A 24,898-nucleotide genomic window follows, 5' to 3' on the forward strand; every position below is an offset into this window, starting at 1 on the left:
ACAACAAGCTCCCACAAACAACAGTATGATAATGGCCAGATAATCCAATTTTGGGTGTTGGTCAAGGGATAAATATTGGCTAGGAAGCAGAATAACTCCTGTTCTTCAAATAATCCAGCCAAAGTTTTTAAGTGCACCTGAGCAGTCAGGGAACAAAAACTGTTTTAATGCATTAATTCAACAATCGCACTGCAAAGTAAAGCCATATCAGTACATGACAAAAATCTCTTATATTTGACAAACCATAATCTTTAAGGCAGAGGCAAGAATTCAACAAATAAAACGTGGATTATCTTTAATATTAGCTGTGTATTCAAAGGAAGGAATCCATAAAGTTTGCAACTATAATGTATGCAGCACCTTTAAAATGAACAATGACACCTACAAGTCAAACCTTTAAGACTCCCTTATTATTTTTTAAATTCCCCACTTTAGTTTTTCCCCACGTATTTAAGATGTTATGTTCAAGTTATGACCAATTCAGTGCTTTAACTAAGCTCTTGATTTTCCACATTTCTTGACTTATCTCCAATACCATATAAGTCACTAAATACAGCACATAAACAGTGTCACCAGACTTTTTTCCCCCTTGATATCCTTCTATAGAAAGAACAAAATTGTAAAGTATTGTGGTATGTTCTGCCACAATATACAGTCAACACTGATACAAACCCTTAAAAATATTTTGTGGTATATTTAGATGTCTCAGGTTAAAAAAAAGCACAATACAAATATTTAAAGTTCAATTTTATTTAATTTCATTTTATTCATAATTAAGTTCACAATATTTAGGTTTGAATAAAGACTAGTCAGGTTTACAGGTTTTCTCAGAGAATATTCCAGTATTTCATTTTGTACATCACTTCATTATTCTCAAGTTCTCCCAACCTCATCAGCTTAAGTACATGCTACCTCTTTGACTCCCCACTGTGTAATTACATTCGTGCACGCTCTCGCTGCAATCTGGAGTTGTAAGTTCGCGATACTGTGTTCCAGGCATCCATATATCGATCCATACACATAGCTATACATTTCTGAAAGATACGGTTTAAAAAAGCATGGTATTATTCCGATTCAATGCACATGAATGATCAGTGAATGATTTTCCAATTGTGGTCAAAAGGCTCTGATTTGAAACACAGGCTCTCTTTAATGGAAGCCAAATGATTGATGTCAAAGACATTGTAATGGAACTGCTCTAGTACACACAAACAAAACAATCCTATTGGTTGCAGTGCTTTATCGTGCAAGAAAACATTTCAATGCGTTAAATAAGTATTTATCATTTTCTGTTAAATAGCACCAATGTCTAGAATAAGAATTATTCAGACTTCTATAGATGCACAGCGCAGAGCATCTGACTGGTTCCATCATGGCCTGGTATGGAAACACCAATGCCCAAAATGGAAAAGCCTTTAATTATGATGGCAAACAGCAACATTATCTTGTAGAATAAAGAAAGCTGATTTTCAAGTAGCTAAAATAGGAACTTTAGGTCACAGTGAGGTGGAAGATATAATTATTTTCATGATGTTGAAATGGATCTACCCTTTAGGAGACAGAACTTCCCACTCAGCTACCATCCTCCAGCAAAACCCACAGACCAGCGCCAGCCACATACTCATGGCGCACAAGGTAACTATGCTTGTCAGCACTAGGATGGGTAGCCAGCTTTCTCTGAGGGGAAAACCTGTGATGGAGGTGGAGCAGTAGCTAATTTAGCAGCTAATCTAATCTAGCTAATCTAGCCCAAAAACTTTGGATGGCATGACAGCTGGATCCAGAAAATGGAGGGCCAAGGTTAGAATAAATGGCCCACAAACAAATCTGCTGGAGAGACTCAGCAGATTGAGCAGCATCTAAAGGAGGTGCAGGACTTCAACCCAAAACATAAATGCTGCCTAACCTGCTGTGTTCCTCCAGCAGATTCTTTGTTAGCCCAGATTCCTGCATCTGAAGTCTCCTGTGTCTCCTTAGAATAAACGGCAATGCATTGGGAATGGGGAGGCGGAAGAACATGGCAAGAGTGAAAATGAGGAATCTGAAGAAGGGAAGATAGGGAGTTGGAGTGAGGAAGGGAGAGAGAGAGAGATGAAGGTGAGAGGGCAGGGGGGGGTTAAAGAAAGAGAGAACTGAGAAAGAGAAGGCTGGGCTCCTTCAGTTCTATTCAGTCAGTGCCTCAGTCTGACAACTCTCAATCAACAAGGGTGCTCATGGTGCCTAGTCCAGCCTGAAGTCCATAATAATTTGCATCAAGAAAGATTTTGGCATCTCTTACAGAGAACACCAGGACTGGTTTGATTAAGAATGACCAGGATATCCTGGAGCTAATTAATCATAAGCTATAGGGATAAACTATCACATCTCAAGGAAAAAGAAAACCCCACATCTACAAGCACCTGAGGCAAGCATAATAGCAAAAATAGATGGTTGATCAAAATAGTGAAGGACATCAATACAGCAGAAGCTGATAACCATAAACATGAGAAAATCTGCGGATGCTGGAAACCTAAGCAACGCACACAAAATGCTGGAGGAACTCAGCAGGCCAGGCAGCATCCATGGAAAAGAGTAAACCATCAATGTTTCAGGCCAAGATCCATCATCAGGACAGATAACCACAATGTGCTTAAGATTTCAGTGATGTAGGCTATGGCCCAAACACTAGACAACCTACTCCACCGAACATCACAGAGAAAGATAACCAAAAAACAGAGGTAGTCAGTGTGTGTACAAAGGAGCACTTTGAGGAGTATTCAACCAAGATCCTGTTTTTCATGCAAGTCTCCCTTGATTCTGTCCTAAATCACACAACCTGCTACAAGCTCAGCACTAACCCAGCCCAACTGGTGGAAAATCAAGGCTTCTAGGACAGGCAAATCCCTACTAAAGTACCAAAACCTATTGGAAATATACCCCTGGCTTATATTCACAACCTTATCTGGAAAGAAGAGAGCCTCACACGCATCTCAGAAACACTATAATCACAACCATCATCAAGAAAGGAGACATGTCCACAGGAATTAAAGGAAGGGGGCTGCTAAGAGCCACAGGGAAAGTCACAAGAATCCTCTTCAGCTATCTTCTCTGTCTAAGGAGCTCCTCCCAGGTTTACAATACTGATTTTGTCCATTATTACGTACAATGGATATGATTTCACTACATGACAAACCCAAGAAAAGTATAGAAGACAGCACCAACCACTATTACAGGACCTTTTCAACCTTTGTAAACCTTTGATTCCACCAGCTGCAGAAATTACAGATAATTTTCAAATTTGACTGACGTCAGGAAACTACGTGTATTCTTTTAATGCAACTGGATGATACGAAAGGTAGGATCCTAATCAAAGGAACTAAGGATCCAATCACAATGCGGACTGGAGTTAAGTAAGACTATATCATTGTACCAACTCTCTTCTCAATCTTCCTCGCATACTAACACACACACACATACACACATGAATACGTGCACAGAGACCAAGCTCCAAGTCATTGTTTATTTCTTCACTGAATCTTACCCAAGGATGGAGCTTACACTAAACTCTCAAAGGTAAAGGGTTCTTCACCAGTCCTGCCCTGCATACAAAACTGACTTGATCAAGGTTCACAATGTGATCTGGAGAATATGGATCCCTGTGCATATCTTGGGGGACACCTCGCGCAAAGACAAGCATCAATGATGAAAATTACCTTCACTTCCAGTTCCAACACAATATTCAGTCAATTATGGAAAAGAGTTTAATCTAGGACTTTGTATCTGACACCAGGGTAATGGACAAGCAAGGTACAATGCTTTTCACCCATCTGTATGCTTCACAGACATACACTCAATATGTTAGAAACATAGAAAACCTACAGCACAATACAGGCCTTCGGCCCACAATGCTGTACCGAACATGTACTTACTTTAGAAATTATCTAGGGTTACCCATAGCCCTCTATTTTCCTAAGCTCCATGTATCTATCCAAGAATCTCTTAAAGGACCCTCTACCACCGTCGCGGCAGCCCATTCCATGCACTCACCACTCTCTGCAAAAAAAATTACCCCTGACATCTCCTCTGTACCTACTTCCAAGGACCTTAAAACTATGCCCTCTCGTGCTTGCCATCTTAGCCCTGGGAAAAAGCCTCTGACTATCCACACGATCAATGCCTCTCATCATCTTATACACCTCTATCAGGTCGCCTCTCATCCTCCCTCGTTCCAAGGAAAAAAGGCCGAGTTCCCTCAACCTATTCTCATAAGGCATGCTTCCCAATCCAGGCAACATCCTTGCAAATCTCCTCTGCACCCTTTCTATAGTTTCTACGTCCTTCCTGTAGTGAGGTGACCAGAACTGAGCACAGTACTCCAAGTGGGGTCTGACCAGGGTCCTATATAGCTGTAACATTACGTCTTGGCTCTTGAATTCAATCCCATGGTTGATGAAGGCCAATACACCATATGCCTTGTTAACCACACAGTCAACCAGTACAGTAGCTTTGAGTGTCCTATGGATTCAGACACCAAGATCCCTCTGATCCTCCACACTGCCAAGTCTTACCATTAATACTATATTCTGCCATCATATTTGACCGACCAAAATGAGCCACCTCACACTTATCTGGGTTGAACTCCATCTGCCACTTCTCAGCCCAGTTTTGCATCCTATCGATGTCCTACTGTAACCACTAACAGCCCTCCACACTATCCACAACACTCTCTCCCTTTGTGTTGTCAGCAAATTTAGTAACCCATCCCTCCTCTTCCACATCCAGGTCATTTATAAAAATTATGAAGGGATCCCAGAACAGATCCCCGAGGCACACCACGGGTCACCGACCTCCATGCAGAATATCACCCATCTACAGCCACCCTCTGCCTTCTGTGGGCAAGCCATTTCTGGATCCACAAAGCAAGGTCTGTTGGATCCCATGCCTCCTTACTTTCTCAATAAGCCTTGCATGGGATACCTTATCAAATGCCTTGCTGAAATCCATGTACACTACATCTACTGCTCTACCTTCATCAATGTGTTTAGTCACATCCTCAGAAAATTCATTCAGGCTCATAAGGCACAACCAGCCTTTGACAAAGCCATGCTGACTGTTCCTAATTATATCATGCCTCTCCAAATGTTCATAAATCCTGCCTCTCAGGATCTTCTCCATCAACTTACCAACTACTGAAGTGAGGCTCACTTGTCTATCTGTACTCTCTTTCTTGAATAAGGGAACAACATTTGCAACCCTCCAATCCTCTGGAACCTCTCCCACCCCCATTGATGATGCAAAGATTATTGCCAGAGACTCAGCAATCTCCTCACTCGCTTCCCACAGTAGCCTGGGTTATATCTCGTCCCATCCAGGTGACTTATCCATAGAACCATAGAACCATAGAAACTACAGCACAGAAACAGGCCTCTTGGCCCTTCTTGGCTGTGCCGAACCATTTTCTGCCTAGTCCCACTGACCTGCACACGGACCATATCCCTCCATACATCTCCCATCCATGTATCTGTCCAATTTATTCTTAAATGTTAAAAAAGAACCCGCATTTACCACCTCGTCTGGCAGCTCATTCCATACTCCCACCACTCTCTGTGTGAAGAAGCCCCTCTAATGTTCCCTTTAAACTTTTCCCCCCTCACCCTTAACCCATGTCCTCTGGTTTTTTTCTCCCCTTGCCTCAGTGGAAAAAGCCTGCTTGCATTCACTCTATCTATACCCGTCATAATTTTATATACCTCTATCAAATCTCCCCTCATTCTTCTATGCTCCAGGGAATAAAGTCCTAACCTATTCAACCTTTCTCTGTAACTGAGTTTCTCAAGTCCTGGCACCATCCTTGTAAACCTTCTCTGTACTCCTTCAACCTTATTAATATCCTTCCTGTAATTTGGTGACCAAAACTGAACACAATACTCCAGATTCGGCCTCACCAATGCCTTATACAACCTCATCATAACATTCCAGCTCTTATACTCAATACTTCGATTAATAAAGGCCAATGTACCAAAAGCTCTCTTTACGACCCTATCTACCTGTGACGCCACTTTTAGGGAATTTTGTAGCTGTATTCCCAGATCCCTCTGTTCCACTGCACTCCTCAGTGCCTTACCATTAACCCTGTATGTTCTACCTTGGTTTGTCCTTCCAACGTGCAATACCTCACACTTGTCTGCATTAAATTCCATCTGCCATTTTTCAGCCCATTTTTCCAGCTGGTCCAAGTCCCTCTGCAGGCTCTGAAAACCTTCCTCGCTGTCTACTACACCTCCGATCTTTGTATCATCAGCAAATTTGCTGATCCAATTAACCACATTATCATCCAGATCATTGACATAGATGACAAATAACAATGGACCCAGCACTGATCCCTGTGGCACACCACTAGTCACAGGCCTCCACTCGGAGAAGCAATTCTCTACTACCACTCTTTGGCTTCTTCCATTGAGCCAATGTCTAATCCAATTTACCACCTCTCCATGTATACATAGCAACTGAATTTTCCTAACTAACCTCCCATGCGGGACCTTGTCAGAGGCCTTACTGAAGTCCATGTAGACAATATCCACTGCCTTCCCTTCATCCACTTTCCTGGTAACCTCCTCGAAAAACTCTAATAGATTGGTCAAACATGACCTGCCACGCACAAAGCCTTGCTGACTCTCCCTAATAAGTCCCTGTTTATCCAAATGCTTGTAGATTCTGTCTCTTAGTACTCCCTCCAATAACTTACCTACTACCGACGTTAAACTTACCGGCCTATAATTTCCCGGATTACTTTTCGATCCTTTTTTAAACAACGGAACAACATGAGCCACTCTCCAATCCTCCGGCACCTCACCTGTAGACAGCGACATTTTAAATACTTCTGCCAGGGCCCCTGCAATTTGATGTTTTCCAAAAGCTCCAGCACTTTCTCTTTCTTAATGTCTATGCTCAAGCTTTTCAGTCCGCTGTAAGTACAATTGCCAAGGTCCTTTTCTGTAGTGAATACTGAAGCAAAGTATTCATTAAGTACCTCCACTACCTCCGTGGTTTCAATACACACTTTTCCATTGTCACACTTGATTGGTCCTATTCCCTCACGTTTTATCCTCTTGCTTTTCACAAACTTGAAGAATGCCTTGGGGTTTTCCTTAATCCTGCTCGCCAAAGCCTTTTCATGGCCCCTTCTGGCTCTCCTAATTTCATTCTTAAGCTCTTTCCTACTAGCTTTATAATTTTCTAGATCTCTATCATTACCTAGTTTTTTGAACATTTTGTAAGCTTTTCTTTTCTTCTTGACTAGATTTTCAATAGCCTGTGTACACCATGGTTCCTGTACCTGTCTCATTGGAACATACCTATGCAGAACACCACGCAAATATCGCCTGAACATTTGCCACATTTCTGCTGTACATTTCCCGAGAACATCTGCTCCCAATTTATGCTTCCAAGTTCCTCCTGATAGTTTCATATTTTCCCTTATTCCAATTAAACATTTTTCTAATTTTTCTGTTCCAATTCCTCTCCAATGCTCTAGTAAAGCAGATAGAGGCAAACTATCATCTTCATTTCTTTCCTGCGTCCCCAGAATCGCCTATCTGACCCCCTAACTACAGAGTCCCTTATCTCTGCTGTCACCCTCTTCCTTTCCCTACCCTTCTGAGCCACAGGGTCAGACTCCGTGCCAGAGGTGCAGCCACTGTTGCTTCCCCCAGGTAGGTCGTTCCCACCCCCCCAACAGTACTCAAACAGGAGTACTTATTGTTAAGGGGGGACAGCCACAGCAGTACTCTCTAGTATCTGACTCTAGGTACGGGAGTGGAACCCAGTATGGTCTTCTGTTACTGTAGCCCATCCATTTCAAGGTTTGACATGTTGTGCATTCAGGGATGCTCTTCTCCACAGCACTGTTGTAACATGTTGTTATTTGAGTTATTGTCATCTTCCTAGCAACTTGAACGAGTCTAGCTATTATCCTCTGAAATCTCTAACAAGGCATTTTTGCCCACAAAACTGCCACTCACTGGACATTTTTCTTTGTTTTTCACACCACTCTCTGTGTACACTAGAGACTATTGTGCATGAAAATCCTCTGTCTGGCACGAACAATGGTTAAGGTCACTTAGATCACATTTCTTCCCCATTTTGATGTTTGGTCTGAGCAACAACTGAACTGCTTCACCATGTCTGCATGTTTTTATGGAATGAGTTGCTGCCACATTATTGGAAGATTAGGTATTTGCATTAACAAACTGGTGTACAGGTACACCTAATAAAGTGGCCACTGAGTGTAGGTAACTTATGAAAAAAAATTCCCTCTCCCTCTATACCTCCCTCAGACCCTTTACCTCTACTCACCTGTTTATCACTTCCCCTGAATTCCCTCCTCCTTCCCTTTCTCCTATGGTCCACTCTCCTCTCCTGTCAGATTCCTTCTTCTCCAGCCCTCGACCTTTCCCATTGTGGCTTCACCTATCACTTTCCAGCTGGCCTTCCTCCCCTCCCCTCACTTTTTTATTCCAGCATCTTCCTCCTTCCTTTGCAGTCCTGAAGAAGGCTCACAGCCTGAAACTGACTGTTTATTCATTTGCATACGTGCTGCTTGACCTGATGAGTTCCTCCAGCATCTGTGCACGTTGCTTTGGATTTCAGCATTTGCAGAATTTCTCGTGAGTATAACTTACCTATGACTCTTCTAAGCACCAGAGAAGTACTACCCATGCTACCATTACAAAATCCTCCAAATTCATTCGCTGAATAGGTGAATTAACATCAGCGTCCTCTTCAGGCCAGCTAGCATTCCCCCTGCCAAGACTGATTATGTTCAACAGCACTAGTGACCGGATAACATCATCTATGTGCCTGACAGCAGACCCAAAATGAGCACTCTGCTCCAACTCAGCCTCACAAGATTTCAAGGGTAGAGAAAACTCTTCCAAGGCTATTTTCAAAACCTATTTCAAACCTATTTAGTGCTATTTAGAAAGGCACTAAATATCATGAATCTGAATGATGAGAGTACAGAGGCTGAGCACAAGCAGTGGAAAGACCAAGCAGCACTTCATAAATCTATAAAGCTGCTCTTTCAACATAGAAAATCAGACACTTCAGAAACCACAGTAAAGGAGTAGAAAGAAGGCACAGAAGCACTGCCTAAGAAGAATCTAAAATCTTTAAAATATATACTTTAGAGCAAGCGCAATAACCAGACGTCACAGATTTTTTAAAAATTGAATGAAAAGCCAACTGAAAGATGAGATTTTTTTTTGGAATGTATTAAATTATTGATTTATCTAGAGATACAGCAAGAACAGGTCCTTCCAGCCCAACAAGGTCCCCACCCAGCAATCAACCTATTTAATCCCAGCCCAATCACAGGACTATTTACAAGGATTTATTAATCTACTAACCACTTTGCCTTACCACTACTAATCTACTTTGCCTTAAGTACACCCAACAACTTGGCTTCCACTACTCTGTGACAATGAATTCCACAGATTCATCATTTCAGTTTTAAAGGTATATCCCTTTATTCCTAGGCTGTGCTCATTGATCCTAAAGTTTCCTACCAATGGAAGCATCCTCTCTATTCAGTTTTCTTCCATGCCATAAGAAGACTTTTGCCCAGAAGATGTCATAAGTGAATCAAGTGACCATAATCCACTGCATTATGGTCTGCTAATATAACTCAGGTCAGTCAGTTTTAACAAAATTAAATTTAACAAGCAGAGTACAGCATACAGTGAATGACAAACACGTTCCTTGTTACTCTGTGTGGTTATTAACATAATATAACATCCTATAGTAATTTCCATACTTGACATTTCTTGATGTGAAGCAGTAATTATTACCTGTTCAGAGTTATCCAGTGAACTTCCTGGTTTGCCAATGCACTTTTTAAAACACTTATCAGTCATTCTCTGAAAATAAAACAAAACATGAATTTTTAATAGCACTTACAATTCCACATCTAAAACAAACACAGGTATATTTTTGCCGAACACACTTTCTATTATTTGACTTATTTGGATAAAGTTGCTCAAGTTATGATTGTTGAACTTGCTGATGACACACAGATAGGTAGAATGGTAAATTGTGAAGAGTATACAGGGATGCAGATTGGTGGAGCGAAAAACAAGCTATGAAAGTGCTTGTCAGGCAGCATCTGTGAACGGAAACAGTTGATATTTCAGATCGTGATGCATAGACTGAAGGTTCTTGACCTTCTGCAGCTGATAGAAACAAAAATCCTTGTCCTTCAACCCATCATATTCTGTCAAAATAATTAAATCAATTATTTCTAATTAATCCAATCCCCCTTCCCTACACATTGACCATATCCCTCCCTTCTCTACACATTCATCTGCCTATCCAAGATGGTTAAAGGTGTGCGGGTGGGAGGGAGGATTGGGCTTGTTTTGCTGTTGTGGTTTTATTGCTTGTTATGTTCTGTATTGTTCTTCTGAGCATCGTAAGCATGCTATGTTGGCTGGAATGTGAGGCAACACTTACAGGTTGCCCCCAGCACATCCCTACCTGTACAAATCCCTGTACTTAAGCCCATCACCCCTACTGTGGCATAAGCCGCTGAAAGCAACTCACTACAGTCCTCTGCTCTGCGCTAGGCTTTCAGGTTGTTCCCCAGGTGTAGCCCTTCTTAAGATCTTAACTCTCCCAGGGATGAGGTCTTTGGAGCTTCTGTTAGCATTTCTGTAGCTCTCGGTTTTAATGGAACAGGGCTGCTAGCTGCATGCCCAGCCTTCCCCCTTTCACAGCCAGGCTCGGGACCATCCATGGCAGAGTTGCACATCCCTCAGTGTGCTGGTTAATGCAAATGATGCACTTCACTGTATGTTTTGACATACTCATGATAAATAAACCTGAATGTTCACTCCGTATATAATACATAAGACTCCTTTCAAGGCTCACTGAATTTATTCACTTGCCTATCTTCAACTGGAATCAGATTTTTGTTCCATTTCCAGAGCATGCAGGTTTATAGCTTATTTGGCACTGTTAATTGCCCGTGTGTCAAATGGTTGTTGTGATGCATCTAGTGTGATAGTGTAAAGGGGAAATGCTTGTTGCTCTCGGCTTTCAGCTTCCACTGCTGGCTAGCATTTTTGCAAAAAGGAGAGCTAAATGTGCAAGTCTCTCCCTGCCAGTGGGTAGCCCCTCCAACAGCAGCCCCATGCAGTGCCTACTCACTGGCAACACAAGGAAACCGAACACCTTTTAGACTCAGGCTGAACTACAGAGGATGGGGAGGAGGTCTGGCCCCTACACACGTAGCACACAAGCCCACTGGCACATGGACACACCCTGGTGTTCATGAACCAGATCCCCAGCTATGGATAAGTAGCCCCACTGCCTAGTGGGTAGTCTTAGGAGAGACAAAAGCTACAGGAGTAAACCCAGACAGAAAATACAGAGTGGAGACCCTAAGGCAGTTGGACGTCACTGAACTTCCTTCTGGCAGCTAAATGTATTGCTTCGCTTTCCTTTGGATTATGCCAGTGAGGCTGAGAGGGGGATCTTGACGACTGGGCATCCCAGGATCTCCATACCTTCCACCCAGGCTTGTGCCCTGGAGAGGTCACTCCAGTGCCACTACTCCATTGCCCTTCAAGACAGACAGATGCCATAATCAATTGCCCCTATTGTGTAATGAATTACTGAAATGCTTCAGCGCTTCCCTTGATCGTATTTTACTTTTTTCATGCTAGCAACCAAGTCCAAAATCCAATTGCTCATATGCTTTTGTATGCTATGACATATTCAGCTGTCATACCATTTCGGCTAAATAACATTTGCTCCCCGAACCCCAATGTTATGGTCTTAACATTTGAAGTCCTTCAAATTGTGGCCTTACTTTAGGTTAATCTGTCTTGGACCCCTGTCACATATTTCACCTAGTTTCTAGTTGATACTCCTGCATTTCATGCAATTTCATGCAATCTATCACCTTCTTGGTCTGCCTGCCTAGACCCCTCCCTCAAAAAAAAATCCATGGTACCACTCCTCTGAAAATCTTCCAATAAGTTATTGCTTTGAATAAAGCTTTGACCATTCCTCCTTTTTAATCATCATTCTTATGTTTGTCTGTGAACTGCCTTATAGCACACGTTCTTTACAGCCACTGTTCATACAGATTTCCTGATCTCAACTGGGGATACTGAATACTATTATTGGTATTAACTATGAGCCAAAAAATAGTGTAAATCAGCCAAGATTCTTGCTCAAAACCAATAGCCACTATTTCCTGCTGGAAGTGGACATTGGGCTAAGATAGCATCAGCATCAAGCTCAATGATCTCATGATATTCATTGTCAAGTCTCTCATTATACAGACATATTTTATTGCTAACTAATGCATGACTACAAAAATTGAAAAGATTTTAATTAAGTTGTAGAAGTATCTTACGTCTGAATATGTATTTGTAGGTATAGTGTATTTAACAATTTCAGTAATATGAGTAATTTTGTAAATATATTGTTTGATTAAGGAAGTTTTGTTTACATAATTCATTACAGGTTATATAGGTCATTACGCCACTACATGCCTCACTAAAGTAAAACAAAGTAGATACGTTTATCCCCAGCTCCTGTATTTTTCATTCGACGAATTTCTGGAGTTACAAAACATAAGAGTGGTGACGAGGTAGTTTTAAAACGAACTTGAGACGACTATCTGCCTATTTAAGTGCAGCACGTTTTATTTTCCTTCACAAGGGGAGACAGATAATAGACTATAAAAAAACACAACATTCTTTCGGAATGACGAGAGACAGTTGAATTTAAAAAAGGGAGAAAACGTACAAAATTCACAGGTTTATAAACAGTGAGTATCAGGTGACTTAATAACGAAAAAATTTTAAAAGAAGTGTACGGGGTCTTTCTTTTTTGTATGTTAAATTTAAAATGGCTTCTTTGTTATGTTGTACTGGGGAATGCTTCTTTGTTATGTTACATGCTGAGAAAGTCTCCAGCTAGACAGTTGCTGGGGTTAATACAGACAGCAGGGTGCTATTAGCCAATGGGTGGTCATGTATCGTTTTGTTTTCAGATAACGCTGTATCATATGACTGGGAACGGGGTTTTTGGCGGGGAGTCGGAGGAGAGACGGGGAGGACCGCGGGCGTGCGGAGAGGCTCCGGTCGATCACTCTGGGTGGTCCCGAGCCATGAGTCGACAGGATCCGGGTGGTCGTCAGCAATTGATTAAGCTCTAATGGTTGTGCGCGAAGAACTTGGACTTTGATAAGTCTTGGCGCCTTTTTCTTCATTACTTCCTTTTCTGTATCGAATTTATATTAATATTATAGACTTAGTAATATCTATAAAGTGTACTTTGTAAAATGTACTGGGTGTGCTGGCTGGTGATTGATGTTTGGGATTGATTCGGGCAGCAACCAACTCCGTGGGAAGCGTTGAGGCAGGTGCTGGGTGGGATTTCCCCTAGACGTATACGAGCCAATATAACTGAGTGTTACAGAAGAAATGGCTGACTACATCGGAAGGATAGAAGCATTATCAGTTCAGTGATGGGCTTAATAATGCATTTAGTTTGTGGAACCTTACAAGAAAGCATTCAAAAACAGCTCCTAGCTGAAGCACAACACATTTAAACGAGCAGTTGAAATCACTGTGTTAACGGAAACAGCAGCCAGAGATGCAACTGAGTTGTAGTCAGAAATGAAAGTGAGAGTGAACAAAATTGCAATGTCTAACCAGAAATCTGGCAGGCCAAACAAATTGTATTACCATTGTGGCAGGGGCTTACATACACCAGAACAAAGCAGGTTTAAGGGTAAGCTTTGCAGAAAATGCAACAGAGTAGGATAGATACAAAGAGCATATCAGACAGACAAAAATAGATTGATTGCGCAGGGAAGAGAAAAAAATAAAGTCAAGTTGCAGCTTTAACTCAGTGAACTTTGCTGAGGCCTTCCTACAGATGGAGATGGAAGAGTTCAAAGTATTTCTCACCATAAACACTCACAAAGATCTTATTTTTTGCTTATTTATAAGCTTATAGAGTAAGCTTATTTTTGGAGTAGCATCTGCACCTTCATTCTGGCAGAAAGCTATGAGCCAGGTGCTGCAAGGTTACCCAGGCACTCAGTATTACCTGGATGACATCATTGTTACCAGTGAGGATGACAAGGAAAATCACCAAAATCTCAAAACATTGTTCAAAAGATTAGATGATAAGCTTAGAGCAAGATGCAATAAGTATGAATTCTCCACACCAAGCATCACTTACTAGGGTGGATGCCCCAAGGTCAAAGGACATGTCACAGTTACAGTCTTTTTTAGGGTTTGTCAATTACTATAATAGGTTTCTGCCAAACCTGACAACTGTGCTCCACTCCTTGAACTCATTAATATAGACTGCGAAGAAATGGCAATGGACAAAGCAGCGTGAGATGGCTTTCCAAAAGACAAAAAAAGTGTTGGCGTCAGGCACTGTACTCACAATTTATGCTCCACATTGCCCAACAAAACATGCCTGTGACGCCGTGCCTTATGTTAAAGGGGCAGTCATGTTACATGTTATGAGTGATGGAAGTGAACGTCCCATACTTGCAGGGAAAAATTAAGCACAGATTGACAGAGAGGCTTTGAGTCTCTGGGTGTAAAATGTTTCAACCAGTACTTGTGTGGAAGAGAGTTTACCCTCGTTACTGGTCACCAACCACTGATGATCCATTTTCAATCCGCAGATGGGTGTTCCATTAATAGCAGCACAAATGCAGAGATGGGCTCTGTTTCTTTGAGGACACAATTACAAGGGCAACTAATCATGGAAATGCCAATGAATTATCCCATTTACCCTTGGAAAAGGAAATACCTGAAAAATTTCCGAAAGAGGACACCCCTCTTTACATCTTCTCCTTAATGCAAATTGAAAATCTCCTATTACGGCAGGATAACCTAAAGGGAAACCAGAAAAGATCCCACACCATCTCAGGTATATGTAGCCACCCAAAATGGCTGGAATATGCAGCAGAAACTCCAGTTACCCAATTTTTAACAGTGCTGGGATGAATTTGCCCTTGACTGGGGTACCACCCAGGCTGAGAACTAAAGAGTTGGAGGAACTACATGCCAGTTATCTAGGCATGGTCTAAATGAAAGTGTTGGCTCGAAGCTTTGTCTGGTGGCCTGGGATAGATCAGCAGATCGAGCAGCTTGTCATGCACTGTTCAGGATGCCAACATGTCCAGAAGATGCCATGAGCAGTGCCTGTTCATTCCTGGCAATGGCCTGGATTGCCCTGGCAGAGGATTCATGGGGATTTTGCTGGACCATTATTTCTACAAATTTCTTGGTAGTAGTGGACGCAACTACAAAGTGGCCAAAAGTGTTCCCAATAGCCTCCACTACAGCCTCACACACTGTTGATGAGTTGAGGAGCTTCTTCTTAAGAACTGGTGTTCCAGAACATTTAGTGACAATGGACCACAGTTTGTTGCAGAACAGTTTCAGTCGTTCCTGCAAACAAATGGAATAAAACATAGTACTGTGTAAAAGTACTTAGGCACACTAGATTTTTATAAGCAACACTTTCAGTACGCTGGATGAACTCAGCAGGTTGGGCAGCATCAGTTAGAAACGATGAGTCGACGTTTCGGGCCGGAACCCTTCGTCAGGACTGAAGAATGAAAGATGGGAAGGATTTGAAGAATGCTTGTCGCTTCAGTTGAAAGACCAGTAATTTGAAAGACAAAGGGGTGGGGGAGGGGAAGCACTGACGTCATAGCCCTGAAAACAATGGGTAGTAGAAGAAGGAGGCGGAACCATGAGGGAGCTGGGGGAGGGGGTAGAGTGAAATAGGGATAGAGGAAGGGAGGGGGAGGGAATTACCGGAAGTTGGAGAATTCTATGTTCATACGAAGGGGCTGGAGACTACCTAGACGGTATATGAGGTGTTGCTCCTCCAACCTGAGTTTAGCCTCATCATGGCAGTAGAGGAGGCCATGTATGGACATATCTGAATGGGAATGGGAAGCAGAGTTGAAGTGGGTGGCCACCGGGAGATCCTGTCTGTTGTGGCGGACGGAGTGGAGGTGCTCAACGAAGCAGTCTCCCAATCAGTTCCACCTCCTTTTTCTACTACCCATTGTTTACAGGGCTGTGACGTCAATGCTTCCCCTCCCCCACCCCTTTGTCTTTCAAATTACTGGTCTTTCAACTGAAGCTACAAGCATTCTTCAAATCCTTCCCATCTTTCATTCTTCAGTCCTGACGAAGGGTTCCGGCCCGAAATGTCGACTCATCGTTTCTAACTGATGCTGCCCGATCTGCTGAGTTCATCCAGCGTACTAAAAGTGTTGCTTTGATCACAGCACCTGCAGATAATTTTGTGTCTAGATTTTTATATACATTTTGTTTTAGATGTTTATTTTTTCTTTTGCTTTGGTGTGTTAGTAGAAAAGAGCGAACATTCATGTTCCAAAAAATTAAATGGTTACAGTGGATTTTTTGTATTTCATTAAGAAGTAGCATGTTAAGTAATAGACTGCATTTCAAATAAAATGTTAAAGAAAGATAACAAACAGGATGCTAATGATCAACAACCTAATGAGTTGAATGAACCAAACTGAGCAAAGGACAACCAAACTAAAAGGTGAGGGTGTGGCAGCTGTGATAGTTTAACCTTATAATTATCAACCCTTACACCATTGCAAAAGTGAGCAAAGCAACAACACACAAGATGGTCATCCTGCATCAGCGAGATCTCTCCCACGCAGAAAGCTCATGGCAGAGAGGAATTGCAAGATGCGTTGTCCAAGCTCTGCTGAAGAAGCACAAAGAAACGGGCAAGGTTGAAGACCAGAAGCGCAGTGGTCAGGCATGGAAACAGAATGCAGCAGATGAGAGATACATCAAACTAACTCCCTTCTAAATCAGAAGAGGTTCAGTACTGCTATCGGCCCTGAACTGACAGAAACCACTGGAACCCAAGGCACCACTCAACAATCTTGAAAAATCTTGTCAGAAGTGGTCTGCATGCCAAAAAGCTATTCTTTAGAAGTGAAAACAAAGCCAAGAGAATCGCTTACACATAAAAACACAAGGACTGATGTGCTGAACAATGGCAGCAAGGGCTCTGGACTGACGAGTCAAAATTCGAAATTTTTGGCTCAAACAGGAGGCAGGTTGCCCGTTGAAGAGCTGGAGAGTGGAGAGTATTTGCAGCCAATAGCGAAGCATGGCTGCATTTCTGCAAATGGAGTTGGTGATCTGGTCAGAATTAGAGTCCTCAATGCTGAGAAGTACAAGCAGATTTGCATCCATCATACAATACCATCAGGGAGGTGGCTGAGCGGTCCCAACTTCATTCTGCATCAGGACAATGACCCCAAACACATGGCCAGTGTCATAAAGAACAATCCTCAGTGAAAGGAAAAACAAACAGCTCTGCAGCAGGGCTCCACAGCACCCTGATCTCAACATCATCAAGGCTGTTTGTGATTACCTGGAGACTGAAGCAAGGGAGACAATCAAAGTCTGCAGAAGGACTGTAGCAAATTCTCCAAGAAACTGGGAACAATCTACCAGCCAATTATATACCCAAGATAATTGATGCAGTTTTAAAGGCAAAGGGTGATCACACCAAATATTGATTTAATTTAGGATATTTTAGGTGTTTACTGCCCTCTATTTTTGATATTTAGAAACTTTTCATTTCATATTTTTCAAAGCATCTTCGCTTTACAGGATTTTTGTGCCTAAGATTTTTGTAAAGAACTGTATTACATCTGCACCGTACCACCCAGCTACAAATGGCTTGGCAGAAAGGTTAGTCAGCAAAACGCGCAATGTCAGCAGAACACATATCACTGACACTGAACCAGAAGGTCGCCAATTTCCTCCTTGCACGTTGCAATGCAGCACACTCCACAACAAACAATCCACCAGCTATGCTGTTCCTGGGTCATTCCTTGTGTTCATGCATAGATCTCCTCAAACCCAATCTCAGAAGGAGTATGCAGTACGAACAGCTGGGACAAATTGAGCGCTCCTCAAGCAAGGAGGTTCAATGTTTAACTTCTGGGTAAGCAGTCCTGGCAAGGGACTACAGAGCTGTTCAAAAGTGGGTACTGGCAAAGATTAAGGACAGAACTGCACCTGTCTCCTACACCAGGGGTCCCCAACCTTTTTTGCACCGTGGACCGGTTTAATATAAACAATATTCCTGCGGACCGGCCGAAGGGGTGGCGGGGGGGGTTTCAAGTTCAACAGTGCGTGACAGGGAATGAGGAAAGGTGCAGCTGACTCATATCATTTCATATCGCCAAATCATATCGTCTCCTCGCACATGCTTTGCGGCCCGGTGGTTGGGGCCCACTGTCCTACACAGTGGAGATTGTGTTCAATATCATCTGGAGATGACACATTGATCAGCTGAGGAGAGCAGGGTCAATTGTTAGAGAAGAAGGGTGTCCAGAGCTGTCAGAACCACTTCCAGCAGTCCCACAGTCCCAGAGTCAACCCCTACAACCACCATGGAGAAGGCCACAGAACCTGAGATTATTTCACAGCCACTATCTCACCTGCCAAGCAGTTACTAAGTTACTACCACCTCCACACGCCCCACCCCCCCCACGGTCAGGAAAGACATTACCCACGATTAAGAAATCCTCCACAGTAGTTAAATCTTTAGGCCTGAATGAGATAATTTAAAATTTTCTATCCCGTCCTACAGCACAATACAGGCCCTTCAGCCCACAATGCTGTGCCAAACATCTACCTATTACCTAGGGTTACCCATAGCCCTCTATTTTTCTAAGCTGCATGTACCCACCCAGGAGTCTCTTAAAAGACCCTATCGTATCCGCCTCCATCGCCGCAGCTCATTCCATGCACTCACCACTCTCTGCAAAAAGAAATTACCCCAACATCTCCTCTGTACCTACTTCCAAGCACCTTAAAACTATGCCCTCTCGTACTCGCCATCTCAGCCCTGGGAAAAAGCCTCCGACTATCCACACGATCAATGCCTCTCATCATCTTATACACCTCTATCAGGTCACCTCTCATCTTCTATCGCTCCAAGGCTTTTTCCTTTTTTGGCCGAGTTCACTCAACCTATTCTCATAAGGCATGCTCCCCAATCCAGGCAACATCCTTGTAAATGTCCCCTGCACCCTTTCTATAGTTTCCACATCCTTCCTGTAGTGAGGTGACCAGAACTGAGCACAGTACTCCAAGTGGGGTCTGACCAGGGTCCTATATAGCTGTAACATTACCTCTCGGCTCTTAAACTCAATCCCACGGTTGATGAAGGCCAATGCACCGTATGCCGTCTTAACCACAGAGTCAACCTGCACAGCAGCTTTGAATGTTCTGTAGTCTCGGACCCCAAGATCCCTCTGATCCTCCACACTGCCAAGAGTCTTACCATTAATACCATATCCTGCCATCATATTTGACCGACCAAAATGAGCCACCTCACATTTATCTGGGTTGAACTCCATCTGCCACTTCTCAGCCCAGTTTTGCATCCTATCGATGTACCGCTGTAACCGCTATTCTGATTGCCCCAATATAGGAAAAAAAAACTTGGTTTTGGAGAGGGTGCAAAAGAGGGCATGAGTTACAGAGAGGTTGAACAAACTGGTTTTCTCTGAAGCAGCAGAGGCCAAGGGGACACATGGTAGATTATGAAAGGCATAGATTAAGACAGCTGATATCTCGTTCCCAGGGTTGAAATGCCTAATACTAAAGGGCATACATTTAAGGTAAGGGGTGTAGGTTCAAGGGTGATAATGTGGGGCAAATTCTTCTTTACACAGTGATGGGTGCTGGGAATGCACTGCCAGGGCTGGTGGCAGAGACAGATACAGTAGTGGTGTTCAAGAGTCTCTTAGATAGTTAACGTACAGTTGCAAAAAAAAGGTTTGTACATCATAAATTTGGAACAGATGTTCTCAAGGAAATGTACGGCAGAAATGTAGCAAATGTTCAGGGGATATTTGTGTGGCGTTCTGCATAGGTACATTCCAATGAGACGGAAAGGATGGTAGGGTACAGGAACTGTGGTGTACGAAGGCTGTTGAAAATCTAGTCAAGAAGAAAAGAAAAACTTACGAAAGGTTTAAAAAGCTAGATAATGATAGAGAGCTAGAAGATTATAAGGCTAGCAGAAAGGAGCTCAAGAAAGAAATTAGGAGAGCCAGAAGGGGCCATGAGAAGGCCTTGGCAGACAGGGTTAAGGAAAACCCCAAGGCGTTGTACAAGTATGTGAAGATATGACAGAATAAGAAGAATCAAGTGTGACAGTGGAAAAGTGTATGGAACCAGAGGAGATAGCAGAAGTACTTAATGAATAGTTTGTTTCAGTATTCACTACATAAAAGGATCTTGGTGATTGTAGGGACGACTTACAGCGGATTGAAAAGCTTGAGCATATAGACATTAAGAAAGAGGATGTGCTGGAGCTTTTGGAAAGCATCAAGTTAGATAATTCTCTGGGACCGGACAAGATGTACCCCAGGCTACTGTGGGAGGCAAGGGAGGAGATTGCTGAGCCTTTGGCAATAATCTTTGCATCATCAATGGGAATTGGAAAGATTCCAGAGGTTTGGAGGGTTGCAGATGTTGTTCCCTTATTCAAGAAAGGGAATAGAGATAGCCCAGGAAGTTATAGACCAGTGAGTCTTACTTCAGTGGTTAGTGAGTTGATGGAAAAGATCCTGAGAGGTAGGATTTCTGAACATTTGGAGAGGCATAATATGATTAGGAATAGTCAGCATGGCTTTGTCAAAGGCAGGTCATGCCTTACGAGCCTGATTTATTTTTTTAAGGATGCCACTAAACATGTTGATGAAGGTAGAGCAGTAGATGTAGTGTATGTGGATTTCAGCAAGGAATTTGATAAGGTACCCCATGCAAGGCTTATTGAGAAAGTAAGGAGGCATGGGATCCAAGGGGACCTTGCTTTGTGGATCCAGAATTGGCTTGTCCACAGAAGGCAAAGAGTGGATGTAGACGGGTCATATTTTGCATGGAGGTCGGTGACCAGTGGTGTGCCTCAGGGAACTGTTGTGGGACTCCTTAGTGATTTTTATAAACAACCTGGAAGAGGAAGTGGAGGGATGGGTTAGTAAAAATTTGCTGATGACACAAAGTTTGGTGGTGTTGTGAATAGTGTGGAAGGCTGTCAGAGGTTACGGTAGGACATCCCAGATAAGTGTGAGGTGGTTCATTTTGGTAGGTCAAATATGATGGCAGAATATAGTATTAAATACTCCAAATGTAATCTAACTATAATTTTTAAAGCTTCAACACAACATTCCAATTCAAACTCAGAGCCCCAACTAATAAAGAAAAGTATGCCATATGACTTCTTTACCACCCTATCGACTTATGCAGTCCCTTCCAGCAGGCTATCCAGGGAGGAATGCTTCTCCAAGTATGCCCATCAGAATCTGTCAATACTTCATGCTGGTTTCCAAATCAATCAACACAGAACCTAAATGACCTGAACTTTTGTCGGCAGTTGTAAGGATAAACCTCCATCCATCCTCATTATACAATGCAGCAATTCCACTGAGCAAATCTTTCATGCAAGAAAATTCACTATGATCAAGTCAATACCTTTTATAGAGCAGTTCCTTCAGTCTACAACATTGTGCTGAACCAGCTAAAAAGCAAATCAAAAACACCCAAACATTAATTGCTCCTAATTACACTATGTCCATATCCCTCCATCTTCCTTGTAATCATGTGCCTATCAAACATCTCTTAAAAACCTCCAATGTATTTGCCTCTATCACCATAGCAGGCAGTGCATTCCAGGAATCCACTACTCTAAATAAGGAAACTTACCCTTCACATGCTCTTTGAACGTACCCCCTCTCACCTTCAATGCATGTCCCCTAGTATTAGACATTTCCACCTTGGGAAACAGATACTCCCTGTCTACTCTATCTATGCATCTCAATTTTATAAACTTCTATCAGATCTCTCCTCGGCCTCTTACACTCCAGAGAAAACAACCCAAGTTTATCCAGCCTCTCATGAGACCACATCCCCAATAAACCAGGTGGCACCTTGGTAAACCTCTTCTGCACCTCTTCAAAGCCTCAACAGCCTTCCTGTACTGGGACGACCAGAACTGTATGCAATCATCACCAGACTTTATCATGTTGCAACATAACTTGACTTTTGAACTCAATGCATCAACTAATAAAAGCAAGCATTCCATAAGCTTTAGCCACCTTATCGACCTATGTAGCCACTTTCAAGGAGCTATGAACTTGGATCCCAAGATCTCTCTGCTCAACAACACTTAAGGATCTTTCTGACCATGGCTAAACCAGGTTCTTCCCTTAGAAGATAATAAAAGTGGCTTTGGGATCAGCATTGGGATCTAGTTATTCAAGTTTTTAAATCCCTCTACAGCCTGATCCACTGTCTATATTGTTTTTGTTATATATATATATATATATATATATATATATACACACACACATACACGCACACACACTGTATAGCTTTATGCTAAGCACAGAGGATGTAGTGTAATGAATATTTCCCTAATACAGGTGTCCTCCGCTTTTCGAATGTTCGCTTTACAAAACCTCACTGTTACGAAAGACCTACATTAGTACCCTGTTTTCGTTAACAGAAGGTGTTTTCACTGTTACGAAGAAAGGCAGCGCGTGCCCTGAGCAGCTGCTCTCCCCCGGATTCGGAATGGCATTCTCGCCAGCATTGCTTAAACATGTGCCTGTGAGCAGCCGTTTGCAAGATGAGTTCTATGGTATCAGAAAAACCTGAAAGAGCTCGTAAGGGTCTTACACTTAGTGTAAAACTAGATATAATTAAGCGTTTTGATTGTGGTGAACGAAGTAAGGACAAAATGAGTTTGGCTTGTGGAAGCTGACGAAGATAATGTTGAGGAGGTTTTGGCATCCCATGACCAAGAACTGACAGGTGAAGAGGTGATGCAATTGGAAGAGGAGAGGATAACAATCGAAACCAAATGAGTAATGATAAAGTACGACTTTAATTTTGAAAGAGTACATCGGTTTAGAGCATACAGTATTTGCAAGATGGTTTGAGTGCTTACAAAGAACTGTATGATAGAAAAATGCGCGAGGCTCAGCAGTTAAGCAAGCCTAACACATCAGCCACAGCAGACAACGAACCTCGACCTTCGACATCGAGGCGGGCAGTCATAGGAGAAGATGAGCTGCCTGCTCTAATGGAAACAGACGACGAGATGACACCCCAGTGTCCCACCACCCCAACACCCAGCCGCGGACAGATACCGATTCGCGGAGAATGCAGCAGTAGCCGGGAGACACACAGAACATCTTTTAAAAAAAGCCGAAATAAACATGCTAATTAATTAGGTGCCGCACGACACGTAATTGTCGGCCCAGATCAGAGGCAATGCAATCGGCACTGATCTGGGCCGACAATTACCTCTGTCCCTCTGACTATACCCCTTGCCCATCCTCTGGGTTCCCCCTCCTCCCCCTTTTCTTTCTTCCCGGACCTCCTGTCCCATGATCCTCTCATATCCCTTTTGCCAATCACCTGTCCAGCTCTTGGCTCCACCCCCCCCTGTCTTCTCCTATCATTTTGGATCTCCCCCTCCCCCTTTCAAATCTCTTACCAGCTCTTCTTTCAGTTAGTCCTGACGAAGGGTCTCGGCCGGAAACATCGACTGTACCTCTTCCTAGAGATGCTGCCTGGCCTGCTGCGTTCACCAGCAACTTTGATGTGTGTTAGTAGGAAAATAAGGCAAATTGAAAATAAAGTATTCAACAGTTCAGGCAGTATTACTGGAGGGAGGATCTTGCCTGGCCCGCTGAATATTTCCATCATTTTCTTGCATCAGACAGAAAATTGGCTTTAGAGTTATCAAACTGTACTGCTTTTAAAAAGGCTCTTTGGTCCTACTCATCCGAACCGACCAATTTGTACCTCTCAGAGCATGACCATTTGCCCGTATCCCTCCAGGCCTTTTCTACCGTGTACTGGTCCAAATACCTTTTAAGCATTGCAATCATATGCACATCTACAGCCTATTCCACACATCGACCACTCTCTGTACGAAAAAGTCGCCGCGGTTGTCCCTTTTAAATCTTTTCCTTCCCACCTTAAACCTAGTTTTTTTTACTCTCTGCCGTAGAGTAAAAGACGGCGACCATTCATTCACCTTATCTATGCCTTATATACCTCTAAAATGTCAGCCTTCAACCTCCTACGCTCAAAGGAAAATAGCCCCAATCTATTCAACCTCGTACTCAAGCCCCTCATGAATGTTTTGAGCACCCTTTCCAGTTTAAAAACGTTTGTCTGTGTTTCAAAGTGGCATTTTTGTTCCACAAGTTGCAAAACTGCCACAACTTTCTTTTGGTCGATGTATCTGCGGAAAAGAAATGTCACTTTGAAAGCTCCCCTGTCTCCACGTGGGTTCACCCGGGCAAGGCCGCAGTGACCTTTACTCTCCCATCACGTCAGACCTATCGTTTAAGGACTCACCTCTACTACGCGCTGATTGGGTAGACCCTGGACTGTTGAACTTCGGATTGGTCAGATAGTTAGTCAATCAAACCCCAAAGCGTTCTTACAACGTTTCCAGCAACTCCCTTTACCCAGGCCTTAGGTCATCAGACCTTGGAAGTAAAAGCAGTGAGTTCACAATTTTGTTTCTACTTCACAATGGAAAGGTACAAACCTGTAGTAATTCCTGAGCGTTAGCTACGGCAATTTGCAGTTTCACTTGCTCCATGATCGTCCCCGCATCTACCTTGGCTCCACCAGGAGTGCCAGAAGAAAAGTCCGAGGAGTAGCTGTCCATCGCACCGACGGCTACACACACGTTGCTGCAGTAACGAACCGAACTCTCAGCCTCCAGGTCACCCTCGGTCCAACTGCGCATGCGCATTACAGAT

At 42.9% G+C, this 24,898-nt stretch overlaps 1 protein-coding gene across 1 annotated transcript; it reads right to left on the minus strand.

Annotated features, from left to right (window-relative positions):
• Positions 1–734: 734 nt before the first annotated feature.
• Positions 735–24,898, minus strand: timm13 (translocase of inner mitochondrial membrane 13 homolog (yeast)). Its single transcript, XM_072244015.1, has 3 exons — positions 24,682–24,898; positions 9,828–9,896; positions 735–1,034 (listed from the first exon to the last, which is right to left on the minus strand). The coding sequence occupies exons 1-3, from the start codon at positions 24,889–24,891 to the stop codon at positions 936–938; spliced, it is 378 nt and encodes a 125-aa protein (XP_072100116.1). The 5' UTR covers positions 24,892–24,898; the 3' UTR covers positions 735–935.

This window comes from Mobula birostris, chromosome 26, assembly GCF_030028105.1.
Source record: "Mobula birostris isolate sMobBir1 chromosome 26, sMobBir1.hap1, whole genome shotgun sequence".
NCBI classification, from domain to species: Eukaryota; Metazoa; Chordata; class Chondrichthyes; order Myliobatiformes; family Myliobatidae; genus Mobula; species Mobula birostris.

What these genes read in the sequence shown, in the direction of transcription:
- timm13 (XM_072244015.1), bottom strand. Translation starts at nt 24,891, where the DNA reads ATGCGCATGCGCAGTTGGACCGAGGGTGACCTGGAGGCTGAGAGTTCG. An exon ending in ACGCTCAGGAATTACTACAG is followed by an intron (nt 9,897 to 24,681) that starts GTTTGTACCTTT and finishes TTTTATTTTCAG; the next exon opens with AGAATGACTGATAAGTGTTT. An exon ending in CACTGGATAACTCTGAACAG is followed by an intron (nt 1,035 to 9,827) that starts GTAATAATTACT and finishes CGTATCTTTCAG; the next exon opens with AAATGTATAGCTATGTGTAT.